Source organism: Hoplias malabaricus, chromosome 2, assembly GCF_029633855.1.
Source record: "Hoplias malabaricus isolate fHopMal1 chromosome 2, fHopMal1.hap1, whole genome shotgun sequence".
Classification (NCBI taxonomy): domain Eukaryota; kingdom Metazoa; phylum Chordata; class Actinopteri; order Characiformes; family Erythrinidae; genus Hoplias; species Hoplias malabaricus.
This window is the reverse complement of record NC_089801.1, coordinates 41,018,395-41,036,540: the sequence shown is the minus strand read 5'-3', so window position 1 is coordinate 41,036,540 and position 18,146 is coordinate 41,018,395. Positions and strand designations below refer to the sequence as shown.

At 39.6% G+C, this 18,146-nt stretch overlaps 1 protein-coding gene across 1 annotated transcript; it reads right to left on the bottom strand.

Annotated features, from left to right (window-relative positions):
* Positions 1 to 148: 148 nt before the first annotated feature.
* On the bottom strand, positions 149 to 18,097 carry hgsnat (heparan-alpha-glucosaminide N-acetyltransferase). Its single transcript, XM_066660069.1, has 18 exons — positions 17,941 to 18,097; positions 13,663 to 13,778; positions 13,340 to 13,476; positions 12,808 to 12,926; positions 12,110 to 12,179; positions 10,957 to 11,026; positions 9,629 to 9,726; positions 9,392 to 9,468; positions 8,997 to 9,027; positions 7,725 to 7,885; positions 6,882 to 6,997; positions 6,678 to 6,799; positions 6,096 to 6,222; positions 5,931 to 6,017; positions 5,766 to 5,843; positions 5,600 to 5,670; positions 5,234 to 5,346; positions 149 to 4,099 (listed from the first exon to the last, which is right to left on the bottom strand). Exons 1-18 carry the CDS (start codon positions 18,095 to 18,097, stop codon positions 3,918 to 3,920), a joined length of 1,932 nt encoding a protein of 643 aa, XP_066516166.1. The 3' UTR covers positions 149 to 3,917.
* Between the last annotated feature and the right edge of the window lie 49 nt (positions 18,098 to 18,146).

The window sequence follows — 18,146 nt, the reverse complement described above, 5'->3', positions numbered from 1 at the left end:
TCTGCCAGAGGGGTGTACAGACTGCCTGGAACCCTAACCCCAGATTCTGTTCATCAGCTCAACACACTTGGAGGAGAACACTAACCGCTGAGGCTGAGGGCAAAATAAGTGTCAGTTCTGAATGAAGTTAATAAAGTTTAATGTAGTTTATTTCTGGAGTAAAACATTCAGCAAAAGCTGTGAAGTTGAAAAAGCACAAAGCTGTAAAAAGGCGAGACGTGTCCAGGGAACATGCACGTTACATTCCAGAAATTAACAACAATAAAAAATGAACATACACATTATGTACAAACTATGTATTGACACAGTAGTAGTGTTTACACAATCACAGTCAGGACCTGACTCTGCTTACATTTGGCATCACAGCGTTCCCCACATTATATTTGGTTAGCATTAAAACATGTCAGCATTTCCAGCATTGTTTGGCATTTTATCACAGTCTGCAGTGAAAAACGTAGCAAACTCAGTGGCTCACACACAAATCCCAAACTTTTCGTTTGAGTCCTGAAACTTCCTACACAACGGGAACACAAACAGAGGCATAAGTCCAGTTGATTAAACTAAGCTCAGTCTACCTGCACCTCATTTACTCAGGTGTGGTGGTTGGCTAATAAACAGATGGAGATTGGTTCAGAAACTTGAGGGCATGGTTGCACTTGTAGACATATGCACATATAATATGGCGAGCCATTTTAACATTAAATAGCTTTCATCAGACTATCTTTAATTAAATACTGGATATCTACAACAGTTTTGACTAGTTACATTTACATTTTGACTAGATGGAATGACAATTTAAGATATGTGCATTTACACTCTGACTAGAAAGAAGAGTCATTTAAGATATCTCCAATGATGTCAGCGAATTCATCATCTGATGAGTCATAAATCCTGAATTAGTGTTAAAGGTATCTCAAATTCGATTTCAACTAGTCAAAAAGACATTTCCAGATATCTGAATTCTTTTTCTGTAAAGTCACTTATAAATATTAGGTGCAGGTTGCCTTTTCCCTCATACCCTTCCCCCACACATCAAAACTAATCATCATAACTCCAGCCGATGCTCCTTCAATAAGAAATGTTCATAAGTTTAATTCATTTACTCAGTGAAATACCGAAAAAAAAATACAACATTGTGAAAGAGACTGGACGATTTAACCTTAACAAGATAAAAAAGGCAACTACACTTTAGAAACAAGCTCAAAAAAGCAACCCACAACTATCAATATTTGTAAGTGAGCGAATATGCAGACTTGGCAACATTTACATGGCGTGGAAATTGCTATATAAACCATCTTAAGTATTGACCAGTCAGAATAATAATTTAAGATATCTACAATCACATTCTGACTAGTCAGAAATATCTTTATCATATCAGAATTAAGATATCAAAATACAAAAGGCGAAAAAATTCAAGATATCTGTAATTTATTTGAAGATATCTTAAAAAGAATTCTGACTAGTCAAAAATACAATTTCAGACATCTCTAACTTAGTTTTGACTAGTCATTATTCCCATTCAAGATATCTAGAATTTAATTTCAGATATCATGAAATATATTTACGATATCTTTAAGAAGGAAATTTAAGATAAAGTGCAGCACTGTGGCGCAGCAGGTTAGTGTCGCAGTCACAGCTCCAAGCACCTGGAGGTTGTGGGTTCAAGACCCACTCCAAGTGACTGTCTGTGAGGAATTTGTTGTGTTCTCCCCATGACCGGGTGCTCCGGTTTCCTCCCACAGTCCAAAAACACATTGGTAGGTGGATTGGCGACTCAAAAAGTGTCTGTATGCGTAAGTGTGTGTCACCCTGTGGAAGACTGGCACCCCTTCAGGGTGTGTTCCTGCCTTGCGCCCAGTGATTCCGGGTGAGCAGTTAGGGGTAGTGAATGAACTTAAGATATCTATAATTGGAATTATGACTAGTCAGAACAAAAGACAAGATATCTCTAATTTACTTTTTGACTTGTCATAATTTAATTGTAGATATCTGAAGTGTAGGTTTAAGAAAGTCAATATATCAAGATATCTTGAACTGGAGCTTCCATTTAACTTAATGGTAAATTTGATGTCATTTACACTAGTCAAAATGTAATTAAAGATATCTTCATTTAGAATTGTGTCTAGTCATAAATTAACTGCAGATATCTGTATTATAAATCAAGTCACATGATTTAGTGTTAAAACGACTTGCAATACATATTACACAGTTATATGTGGAGCGATGAGTGGACTGCAGCCCATACTCACTAAACTGATATTGAAACGGTTCATTGAAAGTAAACAGAGCATGGTGATTGATTGGAGAAGGTAGAATGAGGTTATGGTTTCAAATAATAGATAATAAGCAGTGTGTTACTACAGTGGATTAGAGGCTATGGCTTTGTGGATTGAGTCTGATGTATAAAACAAAAGCACAGTGTAAAATGGAACTTGGAGCAGGAGCAGAGTGTGCTTATCAGCGCATATGGAAAAATAACTCCAGCCACTTTTGGACTGGAGCCATGTGAACAGATTATCAGTCTTAGTGGTTGTGCAGCTTTTACAGTTATGGCTGTTATTATTATGACATTATGATAAGAATGAGTCAGCAGAGCGAGGGCCATTGTGTTTACAGTCTCCATACACACATTAAACAACAAAAACCATCAAAACAAGATGTGAAATACTTATTTGATATAATATAATCAACATATTTTCAGCTGAAACTTGAAAATTAATTCATTTTTACACACACATTATATATATATATATATATATATATATATAACCTCATGATGCTGCAGTAGACGGCTGAAGTCTTGAAGAAGTTCAATATAAGGTCTGAGCTGGATTTCTCTATAACTGAATTGAATGGGGTATTTGGTGCAGTGCAATGGTGAAGTGGTCCAGCCTGCCATAAGAGGTTGTTCCTGGTTGGGTAGCCAGGAGTGCCCCCACCCCATGTAGCTTTCACCACTGCACGGTACTTACTCTACTGGACTCCATTGTATCTGATGTCGTCTCAACACCCCATCTGTAATGGGAACAGTGGCCTTTGAAAACCACAACAATGGTGGCGATAATGTTACACATTGTTAACTCATCATGTATTAGTGTGTTGTTATTGTTTGGGACTGAACAACTCCCGTCATCAGTTCAGACAGATCAGTAGAGTTTTTTCCTTTCTTGTTGCAGGGTCCAGCTCTCGCTGGATTCTTTTGTTGGCCAATGAGCGCCTAAATCTATTTAAAAGACCACGGTATCATTTATGAGCTGCAGTTATGAGTCGGATAAAAGAAATGTGATCTCTGCTGTAGCTTGAAGATTTTACAGAGGGTGAGTTAGTGCTGGATGTCTGCATTGCATGGCATAGAGTCTCTTTCTGGCCAATCAGCACCCTGCAAGGTTTACACATCACGGTTTGGTCTCTGCTCCACTTGCTTGGAACCACGAGTGAATAGTGACTAAAAAAGAACCCGGTTCCAGGACCGGAACCAAATACACTTGATGGTGATGCAGAGTAGAGTTGAGTAGAGTAGGGCTGCATTATTCACTCTTCAAGTGATCCTGAGGCATCTGATGGAAAAATCATACTAAGTTTAGGAATTATTCTGATCTCCAATTTGTCATGGAGAATTCCGTCTCAGACCTGAAATTCCTTATATGGGCATGAGGGGGCTAATTCAGCAGGACATTTCAGCTGTGGCACTAGTTTTGAGGCATTGTGAACATCTGTTTTCACATTGTTACGCAGGTAAACATTACCGGGACATCTTTAACATCCTCCGTTGGGGCTAAAATCATGATAGGAGCTCCAAATAATCCCAGAATATTCCCAGAGTGATCCCAGTCCCTGGAGAAATCATATTCTTCCAGATCTCTGAATAGTGTGCAAACCATATACAAAAGATCAAATTTCCCTAAGGAACAGAAAAGTTAAATTTTCCAGAAGATCTTCTTCCTGTAGAGGATGTAGGCGATGAATACCCATAATGCTGTGGCCAGCAGGTTCTGGCTTAGGTGCTCGGCGTGTGATTGGCTGTTGATCATCTTCCAGCGAAAAGGAAAATACTCCTCAAACACTTCGTGACCCACATACACCAGGATGGAGTTCATACCTGGAAAACACAATGGAAATCAATAGACACTCCCAAGTTCTGCCCACAGTTTCTAAAATAGTGTTCAATCTTTTTACTTTCATTTTTGATTCCACCTTAAATGGTGCAACTCTTACAGCTGGCCGCCGCTTCACTTTAGATGGTGTAGCAGTTACTGTTGCCTAATTTAAATTTTCTATTCCACCCTAAAAGATTACAACACTTACTTATTTAAAAGGTATTTATATTCAACCTTAAGGAGGAACAGAGAGTGTGTTTGAGTGAATGCGTGTAATCATTTTTTATCATGTTTCAGTAATAAATTCTAAATGACTCTATATCAATTTTCATGCGTTTTTCACAATACGTTGTGCATCATTATCTTAAGGAGGACCAGAAAATTTGAATAAGATGCTATTGAAGGTTTAATCAGGGCCCCATGATTTGCCTTCCAAAGAGTGCCACAGGAAGTGAGCTATGAGAGAACCATTTGAGAGTAGCTCTCCATTCACTCCCATTTATTTCGAAGTGTCTTTGAACTAACAAAACACGTAACACAGAGGCATTTCCGATTACGACACAGCCCAGGTTCTCTTCTACAGAGAATGGACTTTGTCATTTGATTGACAGGCTTAACAACTTCTTCATAGTTTAAAAAACATTTTTTCACAAAAGTTCTAAAGATTACATGAAAAAGCTGTGACGTTGTGCTGTAATGTTTAAAGAGGAAGCTCAGTATAATCCAGAAGCACAGAGATTTGCCCAGCGCTGCTCAAAATAGTTTGACAGGCTTGTGTCAATGATGTCTCTTGGTGAAAAGTGTATATTTATTTTACACACCTGTAAAACAGCTGTTCATGAAGCAGTAAACTTTATTTTATGAGGTCTGCTATTGTTTATTTGACAAATTCTTGTAAGTTGTCTTATTTCTCACAGTCTTTAATTGACTTTTAATCTTGCCATTATGTGTGACATTCAAACATTCACATCCATCTGGTTCTTCATTGAAAGGACATTTTAATAAGAGGCTTCAGCTCCAAAATATAACCATGATGTACCACTTAAAGTGGAAGTGAACATTCAAATAAGAAGCTTTGGCACCAAAATGTAACTGCTGCATTTAATGTAGGAATAACAATACCATTAGGATCTCACCTGGATAAAAGAATGGAGCACCGGACCACCACTTTTTCACATCCACCACATAGTAGACCACCAGCAGGACCACAAATGCAAAACAACTTAGAGTAGTGACATAAGAGAGAGACCTGCGCGCACACACACACACACACACACACACACACACACACACACACACACACACACACACACACACAGTTTCCAAATCTGAATAGAGAATATCTCAACCTCGTATGAAGCATTTAAAGTGAAATAGGAACTGGGAAACTAATAGGCTACTAACACACTCAAAACCTATGTTCTGTACTCATAGTTTTCTGGAATTTTCCCTTCCACCTTAAATGCACATTTAGTGAGCATAAGGATTATTAATGATTTTACCACATATTTTTGTTGACTGGGATGAATCCGTAATCTCTGGAGCACCTTGTCAGAACAGCAGAAATGATTCCCTAAACACACACAAACAAACACACACACTCACTCCTTAATCAGCTTACAAACACAGAGGACAGTGATAATCAGAGAGGAAGAGAAAGCTACGCACCAGGAGAAATCCCCACAGGAGAAACCGTGTGATGATCTGTCTGTGCTGGTCTCTGTAGTGCAGCAGGATCTTCCCTGCCTTAAACACACACATACACAGTGATTACGCTAAGTGTCATTACACTGGTTAAACAAGTGTGTGTGTGTGTGTGTGAGAGAATGAAACCTGGAGACCGAAGAAGGCCATAAGAATAGAGTTGATGCTGCCCAGAATCCCCTCAGGGTCAAAGGGCACGGATGTCTGATATACAACCTGAGAGAGAGAGATTGCTGTGAGGATTTGATGATATTCAACCCAATAAACTCTAGTGTGAAGGGATCTGTCTCTGACCCGTGATGATGGGGTTTGGTAGATGTGAGTCTCTCCCAGAATCCAGCGGTCTATGAAGCCTGCAGCACCCCCTGTGCAATTTGGGTACTGACCGTAATCCCCTATACCTCCAGGACCTAGGTATCCACTGAAAACATACCACACAGATACCATTCTATAAACAGGCAACAACCCTCACAACCAGGAGTGCCCAAACTTTTGCATCTTGTAAATGAACTCTGTTCTGATTGGCAGTGCCATGAGGACCCTTGCCTTTTTTCCAGTTAAGTGTTCCTGTTAACAAACCTGTTTTGCATAGCTAATGAGCTGCATGTTTTATTCATGTTTATACACATACAGGCAAATTCTAATGAACGACTCGTATTTCTCATCCATTTACAGATGGTTAGTTTGATAAAATCATCCTAAATTTTGCTTATGTACAGTTTATGTATGTATAGTAGGTGTTGCTATTATCTGTAAATGGCTAATACTACTTATCTCTGCTAACTGAAAATAGCTAACAGAGGCTAACTCAAGATAACACATTGCCCTGCAGCTCTGTGCTGTTGTGAGTGAAGGGATATACTTTTCTTCCCTCACCTCGGACAGCCCGGGACTGGAAGCAGAAAGGTCAGAAACAACCACACCATCTCCAATGCAGTGACGCAGCACCAAATCGGCCAGTAGAGGGCGATGTCATGGACACGGTACCACCACACACTCTGAAAACACAAACACACTTACAGTACACATAAATACTCAGTGTAAGTGTGTGTCTAGTCCATTGTGAGCAGGTTTACTGACCATGAGGGAACTGTCCCGATGAACTCGAGCCACTGCCAATTCCAACAGCGCGATCACCAGGTATGTGAAGGCCAAGCGCTGCAGGACTCCAGGAATACGGAGAGAGTCCCAGGTAACTGCATAAACACACACACAAAGTGAAGGAACAGCACAGTCTCCTCCCTCAACATCCACAGAGGAATTGCTTTTCAGCAAGGGACCTTATATATATATATATATATACACATACACAAACACACAGGGGTTGGACAATGAAACTAAAACACCTGTCATTTTAATGTGGGAGGTTTCATGGCTAAATTGGAGCAGCCTGGTGGCCAATCTTCATTAATTGCACATTGCACCAGTAAGACCATGTGCATCCAATAGTTCAAACATTGTATCCTGAAGGTGGTGCTGTGTATCAGGATGACAATGCACCAATACACACAGCAGGACTGGTGAAAGATTGGTTTGATGAACATGAAAGTGAAGTTGAACATCTCCCATGGCCTGCACAGTCACCAGATCTAAATATTATTGAGACACTTTGGGGTGTTTTGGAGGAGCGAGTCAGGAAACGTTTTCCTCCACCAGCATCACGTAGTGACCTGGACACTATCCTGCAAGAAGAATGGCTTAAAATCCCTCTGACCACTGTGCAGGACTTGTATATGTCATTCCTGACGGTGTTTTGGCCGCAAAAGGTCTAAAACCAGGTGTTTCACTTTCATTGTCCAACCGCTCCGTGTGTGTGTGTGTGTGTGTGTGTGTGTGTGTATATATATATATATATATATATATATATATATATATATATATATAATGTATGTGAGTGTGTTGAATTCATTGTATGCTTCTCACGTGGGCCGAGGCAGTAGTTGGGGTTGATGATGAAGACTCCAATGATGAAGAGCTGGATGCTCCTCCAGCAGATTTTCCAGAAAAGGTTAGAACGTGATGTTCCTCGGTAAAGAGATGCATTCAAGGCCAGACACACGGACGTGCCCATGATGAAGACAAACCTGTGGGACACAGGGACAGCAGAACAACACATCAAACAAAAGTTCTCTCTTGCTTTGTCCCACTCGAATTGTCCCAAACCCAACACACAAACCTGTACAAGACTAGCCATGCGAATAGTAGAGCTTCTGGCGCTGCATAAAATAACAAACTATCGTGCCCGTATTAGCACTAGCTTCTGATAAACTGTATGCAGGCTGTGTCCTAATTGCACACTTTTTAAATAATTCTAACTAGAGTTTGAGTGAGTAGTGTGCAGTGTAGCTACAAGTGTGAAAGCAGAGTATACTAAAACCTCAACGCGAACCAGTGTACGTTTGAGTACAGTAACATTGGACACCATTGTCCCAAAATCGAATGGGAAATGGAAAGAGCATCTAACAAAAATTACGGCTCTGGTATTACATGCCTAAATTATGGCTGTGTCCCAAATAGTGTCCTATACCCAACATAGCACACTTCACACATTATAAATATTACTACACTCAGAGAAACATGAAAATCATACAAAAAAATTAATGGTTTATTATCTGACATGCACTGCACTATTTTAGCGCAGAATCTGTTGTTTTTTGACCTACACAGTGCATTATGCAGTGTGGAGGGGGATATTTGTCTTTCAGCCTCTACAGTAGTAGTATGTAGTACACAGTTTGGACACAGCCATAATTTAGGCATGTTATACCAGTTAAAATATTTATACATATATATACACACACTAATAATTATTGAACATCACATAATAGGATAATTGATTTAAACATATAGAGCTGGTTACCCAGATTAAGCTTAGTCTTAGACTATATAATCCTATTCAAAGTAATTCACAATTCAAAATGCTGTGTATTCAGGACTAGACTCAATCCCTTTCTGGGAAACCACCACATAGAGTTTACAGAGTTTATTAAAATTATCACCATGGATATTTTTCTCGTTATTATTATCATTACCATGAGAAACCAGAATTTATTTCGCAACAAGACCACGAATTCCATGTAGTTAACTGCTGACATAATGTCGTTCCCAAACCAGCACTAACACGCTCCAGTGTGAGTGTGTGTGTCTATTAAAAAGCAGAACACACACTTCCTCTATGTCAGTGTGCGTACTCACCAGGGAAACACCAGGTCGGCCACAGTGAGCCCTGGAGGAGAAACACAGAACTATGTAAACAAGACTCGGAGGAAGGAGTCTGAGGATTACCCATACATTCATTAATTCATTCATTAATCTTCTGCAGTATGTCCAAGAATTTCCTGGAAAGGGCACCAGTCCCTCGCAGAGCCATGGGAACAATGTCACCTACCAACATGAATCTGGACTGGGGGTCTAAACCCACACCGACACAGGAAGAACGCACCTTACTCTTCACAGGCCGTTACCAGAGGAGAGGATCCCAGCTGGGACCATGAGACCCTGCAGACTGGGGGAAGAGACCCCGCATTGCAATGCCCTGAGTAAGACATTCACATTAAAAAATAACTCAGAAGCATTTGAAGAGGACTCACCGTTCCAGCTTTCATGTCTGAAAAACCAGTAGCGCCCCCCTCCGTAATTCACAAATACCATCACCACCAGAGACAGGCTGCAACAACACAACAACCAGGGATCAGAGTGTGTGGGGGATTATTTAAACGTTTTACAAATACACACACTGTTCTTTAGAGTGGATGGCAGCTTCCCTGTGAAGTTTATTGTTCGACATTAAACCACGCAGCAGGTGAGTGGGGTGGGGGTGTTCATACCCTCTGAAAGTGTCCAGAGAGCGGAGTCTCTGGCCGGCAGGGGAAGGAAACATCGACTCCACAGAGGTCTCCACCACTCGGTTCGGAGAACCCAGCTCCTAACACACACACACACACACACACCATTAATATGAATAGCGTGAACATATAAAGAGTTGAATGCCATATGAAGGAGTGAATGTGGTCATATGAAGGAGTGAATGTGGTCATATGAAGGAGTGAATGAGGTCATATGAAAGGGTAATTATTATGTAGAATTATACAATGGTTAGTTCCAACCCTGGCTGAGAGATATACTAGGAGTGCAAATTTTGCACAATATTGCTACTCTGACCAATGCTCTTCTGGTATCTTTCTGCAAAATACATGAAGCCTAACAACAACACCAGTGATTACAAGACAGAGGTGAGTTGCCTGGACTTTTTCAACCAACAAAGAACAGTTCAGTTTCCATTCACGCACCTTATTTTGAACAATGTAAAGAGGTATGGCACATTATACACTTTCTGTAATACTTTTTCTAAACATAAAAAAGGAAATAAAGAACAGGAAAATGCTGTCTGTGTGGTTTCTGTGACTATATTTTAACTTGAGTCAAGTTCCTTTTCTTCTCCGCAGCTCAGTAGGATGGCAGGAAGTCACTACTAATAAGCAATGGTTAAAACAGTGGTTAAACCATGACATTTTATTGACTCTATTTATTTCTGGATCTGGCGCTGTCCTGATTTAGACCAAGAGCAGATCTGAATAAAGCAGCATATTTTTTCCATCAAAACTGATTGAAATGCGAACCCAATCTTTGGAGAGGACAAAGGTTCAAAAATTCTCAACAGAACCAGTTCAAGATCCATAGTTCTTCAAAAGGGGCAAAAAGGATTGTGTGACAGAATGGGACTATTTCACCTCGCAAAAGGCTGATAAACAATTTTTTCCTGTCTTCTTTATCTTAAAACGTAATAATAAACCTCAGTAACGAACTATGGTATAATTAAGGAGGGAATGTGCTGATATGAAAGGGTGAAGTCATGAGTGGTCAAAGGAACATGGGTATGTGGTGATATGAAGGGGTGAATGTGGCCATATAATGGGGCTGGTGTGATCATATGACGAGATTATTGATGTAATTAAAGGGTAAAAGAGTTCTTATGAATGTCCAAGAGTGATCATGGTGAGGGGTGAATGTCGTTATATGACAGGGTGACTTTGGTGAACAAGAAGAAACTGAAGCGCTGATGTATAGGCTTGTACGATAAGAGGTGAATGTGGTAATATGAAGGGGTAAATGTGAATGGGTAAATGTGAATGGGTGAATGTTAGAAGTTGCTCACAGAGTTGATGAGTCTTTCTGCCTCCATGGTGCTCCCGAAACGCACGAGAAGACTCCTCACTGTGTCGAGTCTGGAGAGAGACAGAAGGAGCAACAAATAAATAAATAAACAAATAAACAGAAACAAGCGTCTACTCTTCTCCCCAAGCAGCGGGAATCCACTGAGAGACTCTGGGAACAGAACGCTCCACCATGCTTTTGTAGTTTAGTTACACGAACAACAGACACTGCATCCCCAACAAAGAACGGAGGAATAAAACATCACAGGCCTCGGGACGACATTAATGAAAACATGAAAAGAGAAATGTCTTTGGTGTTGTACAACAACAGGCACATTTAACAAGCCGTTTTGCTAAGCTTCTGAGCAGTTGCGCCTGCACAAACTTTAACAACCCACTGCTGTTCTTCTAAGTCTACAACACAGTGTGCAAACAAAGTTATGTCTTGTAAACATATCTTCAAATATAACACCTCCCAAAAAAATAAAAAATAAATAAATAAATCACGTTCGCCTGACCCCTCCATTCCACCTGAAATTCTGTAACCAGCGCTTTACCATGTGGACTGTAAGACCCACTGTGAACCCTGAAACAGACAGCTCCCAGGAGTCCTGAAACCCTCAACCAACCCGAAGTCCTGAAACCCTCAGTCTACCAGCAGTCCCGAATCCCTCAATTAACTAGTTGTCCTGAATCCCTCAATCAACATGCAGTCGGGAACCCTTCAACCTACCGGCAGTCCAGAAACTGTAAATCAACTGGGAGTCCTGAAGCCTTCAATCAACCTGCAGTCGTGAAACCAAACAGCCAGTCTATGAATTTTCTGACTCAGTTTCCTGAACAGTTATCCAGTCTTGTCCTGGTTTCCACAACATTCTAAATAGGTTATCTTTAAAAAGTAAATGCAGTCTATGACTAGGAAAATGACCCTGAGAGGGTTAACAGTTTTGAACACTAGCAGGTTTTCCACAAAGAAGGTTTAGGAAAGTTACCAGGCTAAACTTAGAAATCCTGCTTTGAGGAATAACCCCCAGCACCTATGCCATGTAGTTACATATCAGGGTTTACACTCAGCAGGGAAATCTCCTCAGCTTTAAAACTTAACTTCGGCTTTTTGAGAACTTACTTCAGTGGACAGAATTAAAAATGTCTTACCGTTTCAGAGTGTTCCAGACGACTGCCAATACGTATAAACTTGCAATCACAAGGAAAGCCAGTAAGATTGCTGCAAAGAGAGAGAGGGTCTATGAACATAATTTTTTTTACATTTCTCCAATATCTGTCAAAACTTGGATTATTTTCAGGTGGTTCAGACTTATATCAAAACATACTTAGGGCAAAGGGATATTTTGGTTTATCACAGAACTGTGTCCAAAAACATGAATCTTTTCCTTCTGATAAGGACTAAGAAATACAGTAATCCCTCGCTACTTCGTGGTTCATCTTTCACGGATTCGCGGGTTTTTTCAAGAGAGCTTTTTTTATTATTTACATGTATTAGACTAGGCCTGTAGGTGACAAAATATATCATTTACAAGTATTTCTTATGTATAGTACATGTATTGTTCACGTCTACATCCGAGTGAAATTTACTTACGCTAAATCACAGCTTAGGAATTACTGAAAGAAACTGATAGGATATCACATGTAGTTCCAGCTGAAAAACATTATAGAATGACTGTTTAATGCAAAGGGTGGGTTGTTAACAGTACAAGGAGGGTCTTAAACGTACAAATACTCGTTAAATACACAAAAAAAAATATCTTTCCTCTACTTTTTCACGGGTGGTGTTGGAACGCATCCCCCCCAAATAACGAGGGATCACTGTAAGCAGATATAATTCAGGCACATACGCAGGTAACTGTTGATCGGCTCCGAGTTGGTGACCATTGTGCAGTTCACCTGCGAGGGGTCGTTGAGATTTTTCACCCACAGAGAATAGTTCCCATGTTCTCCAAAGTGGAACTGCAGCCTAAGAGAGAGAACAAGAGGTTAAAATGTTGACATTAAGTGACACTAAACACAAACAAAAGAAGACAAATAAACACATAAAATACAACCTGGCAACTAAACTCCTTAATATAACTCTCTACTGCACTTTAGATCATTTAGCAGTTACATTCTTATATCTTAACTTCTTATCCAGGATTTCGATTCCACTATAAAGTGCTTCAATTACATTCTGATTTCTATGTTTCTTATTTGACCTTTCTATTCCACATTAAATATTACAGCATTCTGATGCCTAAGCATCTTTTCTGACTTCTCAGTTCCACCTTAAATGGTACAGCAGTTACATTATTGCACCTAATGACAATATAACTTTTGCAAAATTTAAAGTGGAACTGAAAATTCAAACAAAAGTTCAAGCTGCTTTAAGCTGACCTGCAGAGTTCAGCATTAGCCGGAGTGCTGTTGAGCTGCAGCAGCAGTGCATGCTGGGAGTTCAGATTGAAGCTGATGGTGGAGGGAGACCCAAGTTCAGGTCCGGCCGGAACCAGCCCAACAAGCTGCGGCAAACACTGAGAGACAACAGCAGTAAAGCTTAGAAACTAGGAGCAGGGACAAACTACCTTATAACTTCCCCTGTTCTTCAGTGGCAAGATATGATTTGGGTGGTGAATCATGCTCAGCTCTGACATGGTGGTGGTGTGTTAGTGTGTGTAGTGCTGGTCCAAGTGGATCAGGCTGTTGGGAGTGTGCTGTACCTGAAAGCAGTGCTCAGATGTGACAAACAGCATCATCTCAGTCTGCATTTCGTTCATCACGGACAGCACCGCCTCATCCATCTTCAGCGCTGCGGCTTTACGGCGAGGTCTGGACACTGTAAGGGATGGAGGGGGGCATGAGCCAGACCACCCACAGCTCACATCAATAATATTACATTTCCTGCTTTCTTTTATTCATAAAACAAGATGAAAAACAAAAAATAAAGTGACAAAAAACACAAAACATCCTTCCTCAGACTCATATATCACTAATATTCTACATTCACATTACTATAACCCCTTCATCTGTCACCATACTTTACTTCTGTTCTGTTCTCTGTTGTGCGTCCGGTGTCGACCCGAGGAGGATGGGTACCCCGTTTGAGTCTTGGTTCCTTCCAAGGTTTCTTCCTCATGTGCTGAGGGAGTTTTTTACCTTGCCACTGTTGCCCCTGGCTTGCTCATAGGAGGCTTGGACCCGGATCTCTCTAAAGCTGCTTTGTGATGACTTTTTGTTGTGAAAAGCGCTATATAAATAAAATTTGATTGATTGATTGATTGACTGATAATTTAAAAGTGTGTTTTTGGTTTATGACTGTGTTTAAATAAGTGATACCTCAGATGTTATGTTAATTGCATCAAGTATCGAAGCAAGTTTCAGATTCATTTCGGAACATTAAATTACATTTTCCATTTTTTAGCCCCAAAAACCAAAAATCAGCTTCAAAAATTATTACTTCACTCAAATCCTGGTCTCTATACATTAAACACTTCAGTATAAATTACTGAAACATGGTAATTATGAACAGTTTGCTCACCCAATTTTAAAAAGTGAAGGCTCTGTGTATGTCTGATGAAAGTGTGAGCGTGCATGTGAGAGAGAGAGAGAGAGAGAGAGAGAAACTCGTGAGTTTGGTCTCAGTCACATGTCTGTAATCTTTCAGAAAATGCCACATGATTCTCCACAGCTTCTTAACATAACCAGGCGGGAGTTTAAAAGCTATTTAAAAAGATCAGTAAATCCAGGACTAAAGTTCATTCAAACCCGACCACAACACTATCACAAAACAACATGCAAAGTCTGTCCCAAAACTCAGCGGGCGGCCTAGGTAGGCACTGACTGCTCCTCATGGGGCAGATTACTGGGACACTGTAGTAAGACAGCGATTGCAACGTGGCTAGTTTTAGTGACTTTTCAGACCTTCTAGCGAGTTATTTAAATAAATAAATAAATAAATAAATAAACCCATTGACTAGCACCAGCGAATTTCTATATAAACCTTAGCTACTTTATATAGAAGAGAATCGCCGGTAGCACAACTCATTAGAACACTGAGACTGACCCGGAGCAACACAGTCGGCATTACTTCTTTTTATCTTGAATTTATTCCTTTTTCTGAACTCCTGAACTGAGATTCCATAATTCATTGAGGCATTCAGCTTTATTCAAAGAGTAAACACGTCTTATCAATTTACGACACGGGGCCGAAGACGCGATTGGAGCCAGAAGCCGTGAAACGTCACGTGTGGCGTCACACTTAAGAAGCAGATACCAGTGAGTTTGCCGAACGTCCTCAGCTTGTAGAGAAAGTACATTACTTTTCCTGACGTTTTAGGTTTTGCCATGGTATCATTTCAGTATTGGTATCGAGTTACTTAGGCAGGCATTGTATCAAAAGTCATAATTTTGGTATCATGACACTAGTCAAAACCAGAAGAAATATTCCAAAACACAAAAATCAGTACAGAGAAACAAGTCCAAAAAGAAAATCCAAAACACACAAAAAAGTATCAGGCAAAAAGTCAGAAAAACACAATATAGCCTGTTTAAGCAGTTGTCTCAGAAAAGCAGAAAGAGCTAAAATTAAAATTTGCAGCGATGTAGACACAACGTTGAACTTAAAGAACACAATGTAATATTTTTACTTTAAAAGTACACCTTAAAAATCACTGTGATCCTTCACTGCCCTGTAACAGGGAGAATAAAGCCTCTGTTGTGACTACTCTGGGCTCAGCACTGCGGAAACTTCACTTTGTAACTTTTGGAGGAGAGTAGGACATCACCCATTCTCTTCCCAATCCCAACTGAAAAAACCCAAATCTTACCTAGTGTTTCTAAATGAGTAAAAAAAAAATATTTTCTGGTTAGTTCTGGGCAATAAAACAATCTCAGTATGTTTAGTGATTAATTTTTGCTTGATAATGATGATAAGATTTGGGTAATAGAGCTCAATAAACTGTCCCTTCTACTCCAAGTTAGCTAAGCCATCTGCACGCTGTCATGCTATTATAGTAAACAAACATAGTTTAGTGTATTACATTAATATATACAGCACTGTGCAGAAGTCTTAGGCACATATGATAATTATAAATATTTAAACTAATGCCTTGTCAGTGAGTATGGTGCTTGTATAAAATTATATAAATCAAAGTAAATACAAAAAAATATAACATAAAACAAACAGGATAAATGAAATACATTTTTTCAATAAATTAGTAGGTGAGAGTGAGTTTGAAGAACAATGTTGATTGCATGAATTTTTTAAAGCAACAGCACACATTATTTAAAATTATTATATATTCACCACTAAAACTAGGTACTGGATGATAACTTCAAATACTATGGATTGCCATGAGGAGAGATTTGGAAAAGGTTAAACCATCACATTCACACACAGAACATCACACTTATTTGGCTTTATTCTAATGTTGGGCACTATATGTTTTTAGCAAATAATCACTTAAGGCTCAGATAAATAGCTTTTTAAATCACAGTACTGTGTGGTCATATAGCCCAGCTCTAGCTCTGGCGCAGAGAACACACAAAAGGCCAATTTATGTCTTTGCATTGACTCAAAGCAGAGCCCATGCCGTAGCCTGCACAAGTGTCCTATGACATTGTGAAAGTTTCTACTTGTGCGTCGCTCTGCAATTCAACCACCAAAAAACTAGAGCTGAATTTCAAACATCTTCCTCAACCCCATGTAGTACACAATGTAATGGTGTAGTAGTATTATATTTATGAATCTTTAAAGTGCAGTATTTAGGGAGTAGGGCACTCTTTGGGACAGAACATAGTTTACATGCAGGATAAGGAAAAACAAATACAAATTTGGCATGTTTTGCCGTTGTGGTCTGCCTAGATGCTACGAATTACATTCCTGGAGAGGTGTCAGGCCACGTTGCCTAAGGCAGAGGTTGAACACAGAAGCATTAGTTGGGCTTGATACTCCGGAGATAACAACCTCTGTTGGTTTGGTCGGGCAGCACCATGGGTGTGTAATGGCTGTATTTAATCTTTAGCCATTTTGCTGTGTTCAGTGTCAGACTCGTTAATGACGTTCTATTAAAAGACTGTGGAACCAAGAGTGACACTAGAGTCTTTTCACCTACAATATATTGATTAAGAATGAGTCTTGTTACAAAAATCATAATAGGACATTAGAGTCATAATAAATCATATCACCCTTATGTTTAATACTTAAATACAATTGAAGGTAAGTACTTTTGTACTTTTACTCAAGTGAAGATCTACAACGAGGACTTCTACTTTTATTGGAGTAATATTTTACCTTGAGTGTCTGTACTTTAACTCAAGCACATGGTTTGAGTACTTTGTCCAGCACTACACTTAACACAGTCCTCTGCCACATAAAGAAATGCACGTGAGACACTATTACACAGGAGATAGACTCATTTGGATTTCTCATTGTTGAACATATAAAATGTTTTGTTTTCATTCCAAGCATAAATCTGTCTCTCTGTCTTATTTTCTTTAAGTGTGTATTATTTCCTTTTCTTGAGATTTTGGGAATGTTGGTCTACATTAAAGGGTTGTGGCACTATGTCAAAAAATATATAATTTGGAATTAAAATGACTTTAGTTATTAAATATTTAAATTGACAGTTCTAGATTAATTTCAAAATGATATTCTGACATCTCAGATAAATACTTCCTTATTTTTTAATTTTTATTATTAAAAAAAGCATAAATCTGAGAAAATCAGTCAGTGTTTCTAGCTTGTTTTGACAGTGAGGCTGTAGCTGAGCCAGCGGCCAACCGCAGCTAATAAACCATGCAAAAACAAGAGAAACTCAGCGTAGACGCAAAGAAAAAGCCGTATTCATGTCTTAAAGTGATTTAAATGCATTTTAAGTATGTTTTATTGAGTGTGACTGAGTAAATTAGCGCGTTTACACACGTTAACGGCGATTGTGTACTTTGACCAGTTAGCAAACCCGAGGCTGGTTAAGACAAAGCCACTCGTATTTACTCACGGGGGAAATCCGCTGAGAGAGGAGCCACAAAAATTGCGAAAACCGCGACGATTACGGCCGCAAAAATCGATGTGTTCCGCGATTTGGATCCCATCTCATCCGCCGAGACTCTCTCCTTCTCTGCGCCAGTTCTCCGCGTATCCCCTTTAGTCGTCATAGACTCTTCCACGTCCTCCCCTATTTCCTGAAACAATGGACTCCTCTGA

What these genes read in the sequence shown, in the direction of transcription:
- hgsnat (XM_066660069.1), bottom strand. Translation starts at nt 18,097, where the DNA reads ATGACGACTAAAGGGGATACGCGGAGAACTGGCGCAGAGAAGGAGAGA. An exon ending in CCAGTCCCGGGCTGTCCGAG is followed by an intron (nt 6,223 to 6,677) that starts GTGAGGGAAGAA and finishes GTATGTTTTCAG; the next exon opens with TGGATACCTAGGTCCTGGAG. An exon ending in TGGCCTTCTTCGGTCTCCAG is followed by an intron (nt 5,844 to 5,930) that starts GTTTCATTCTCT and finishes TGTGTGTTTAAG; the next exon opens with GCAGGGAAGATCCTGCTGCA.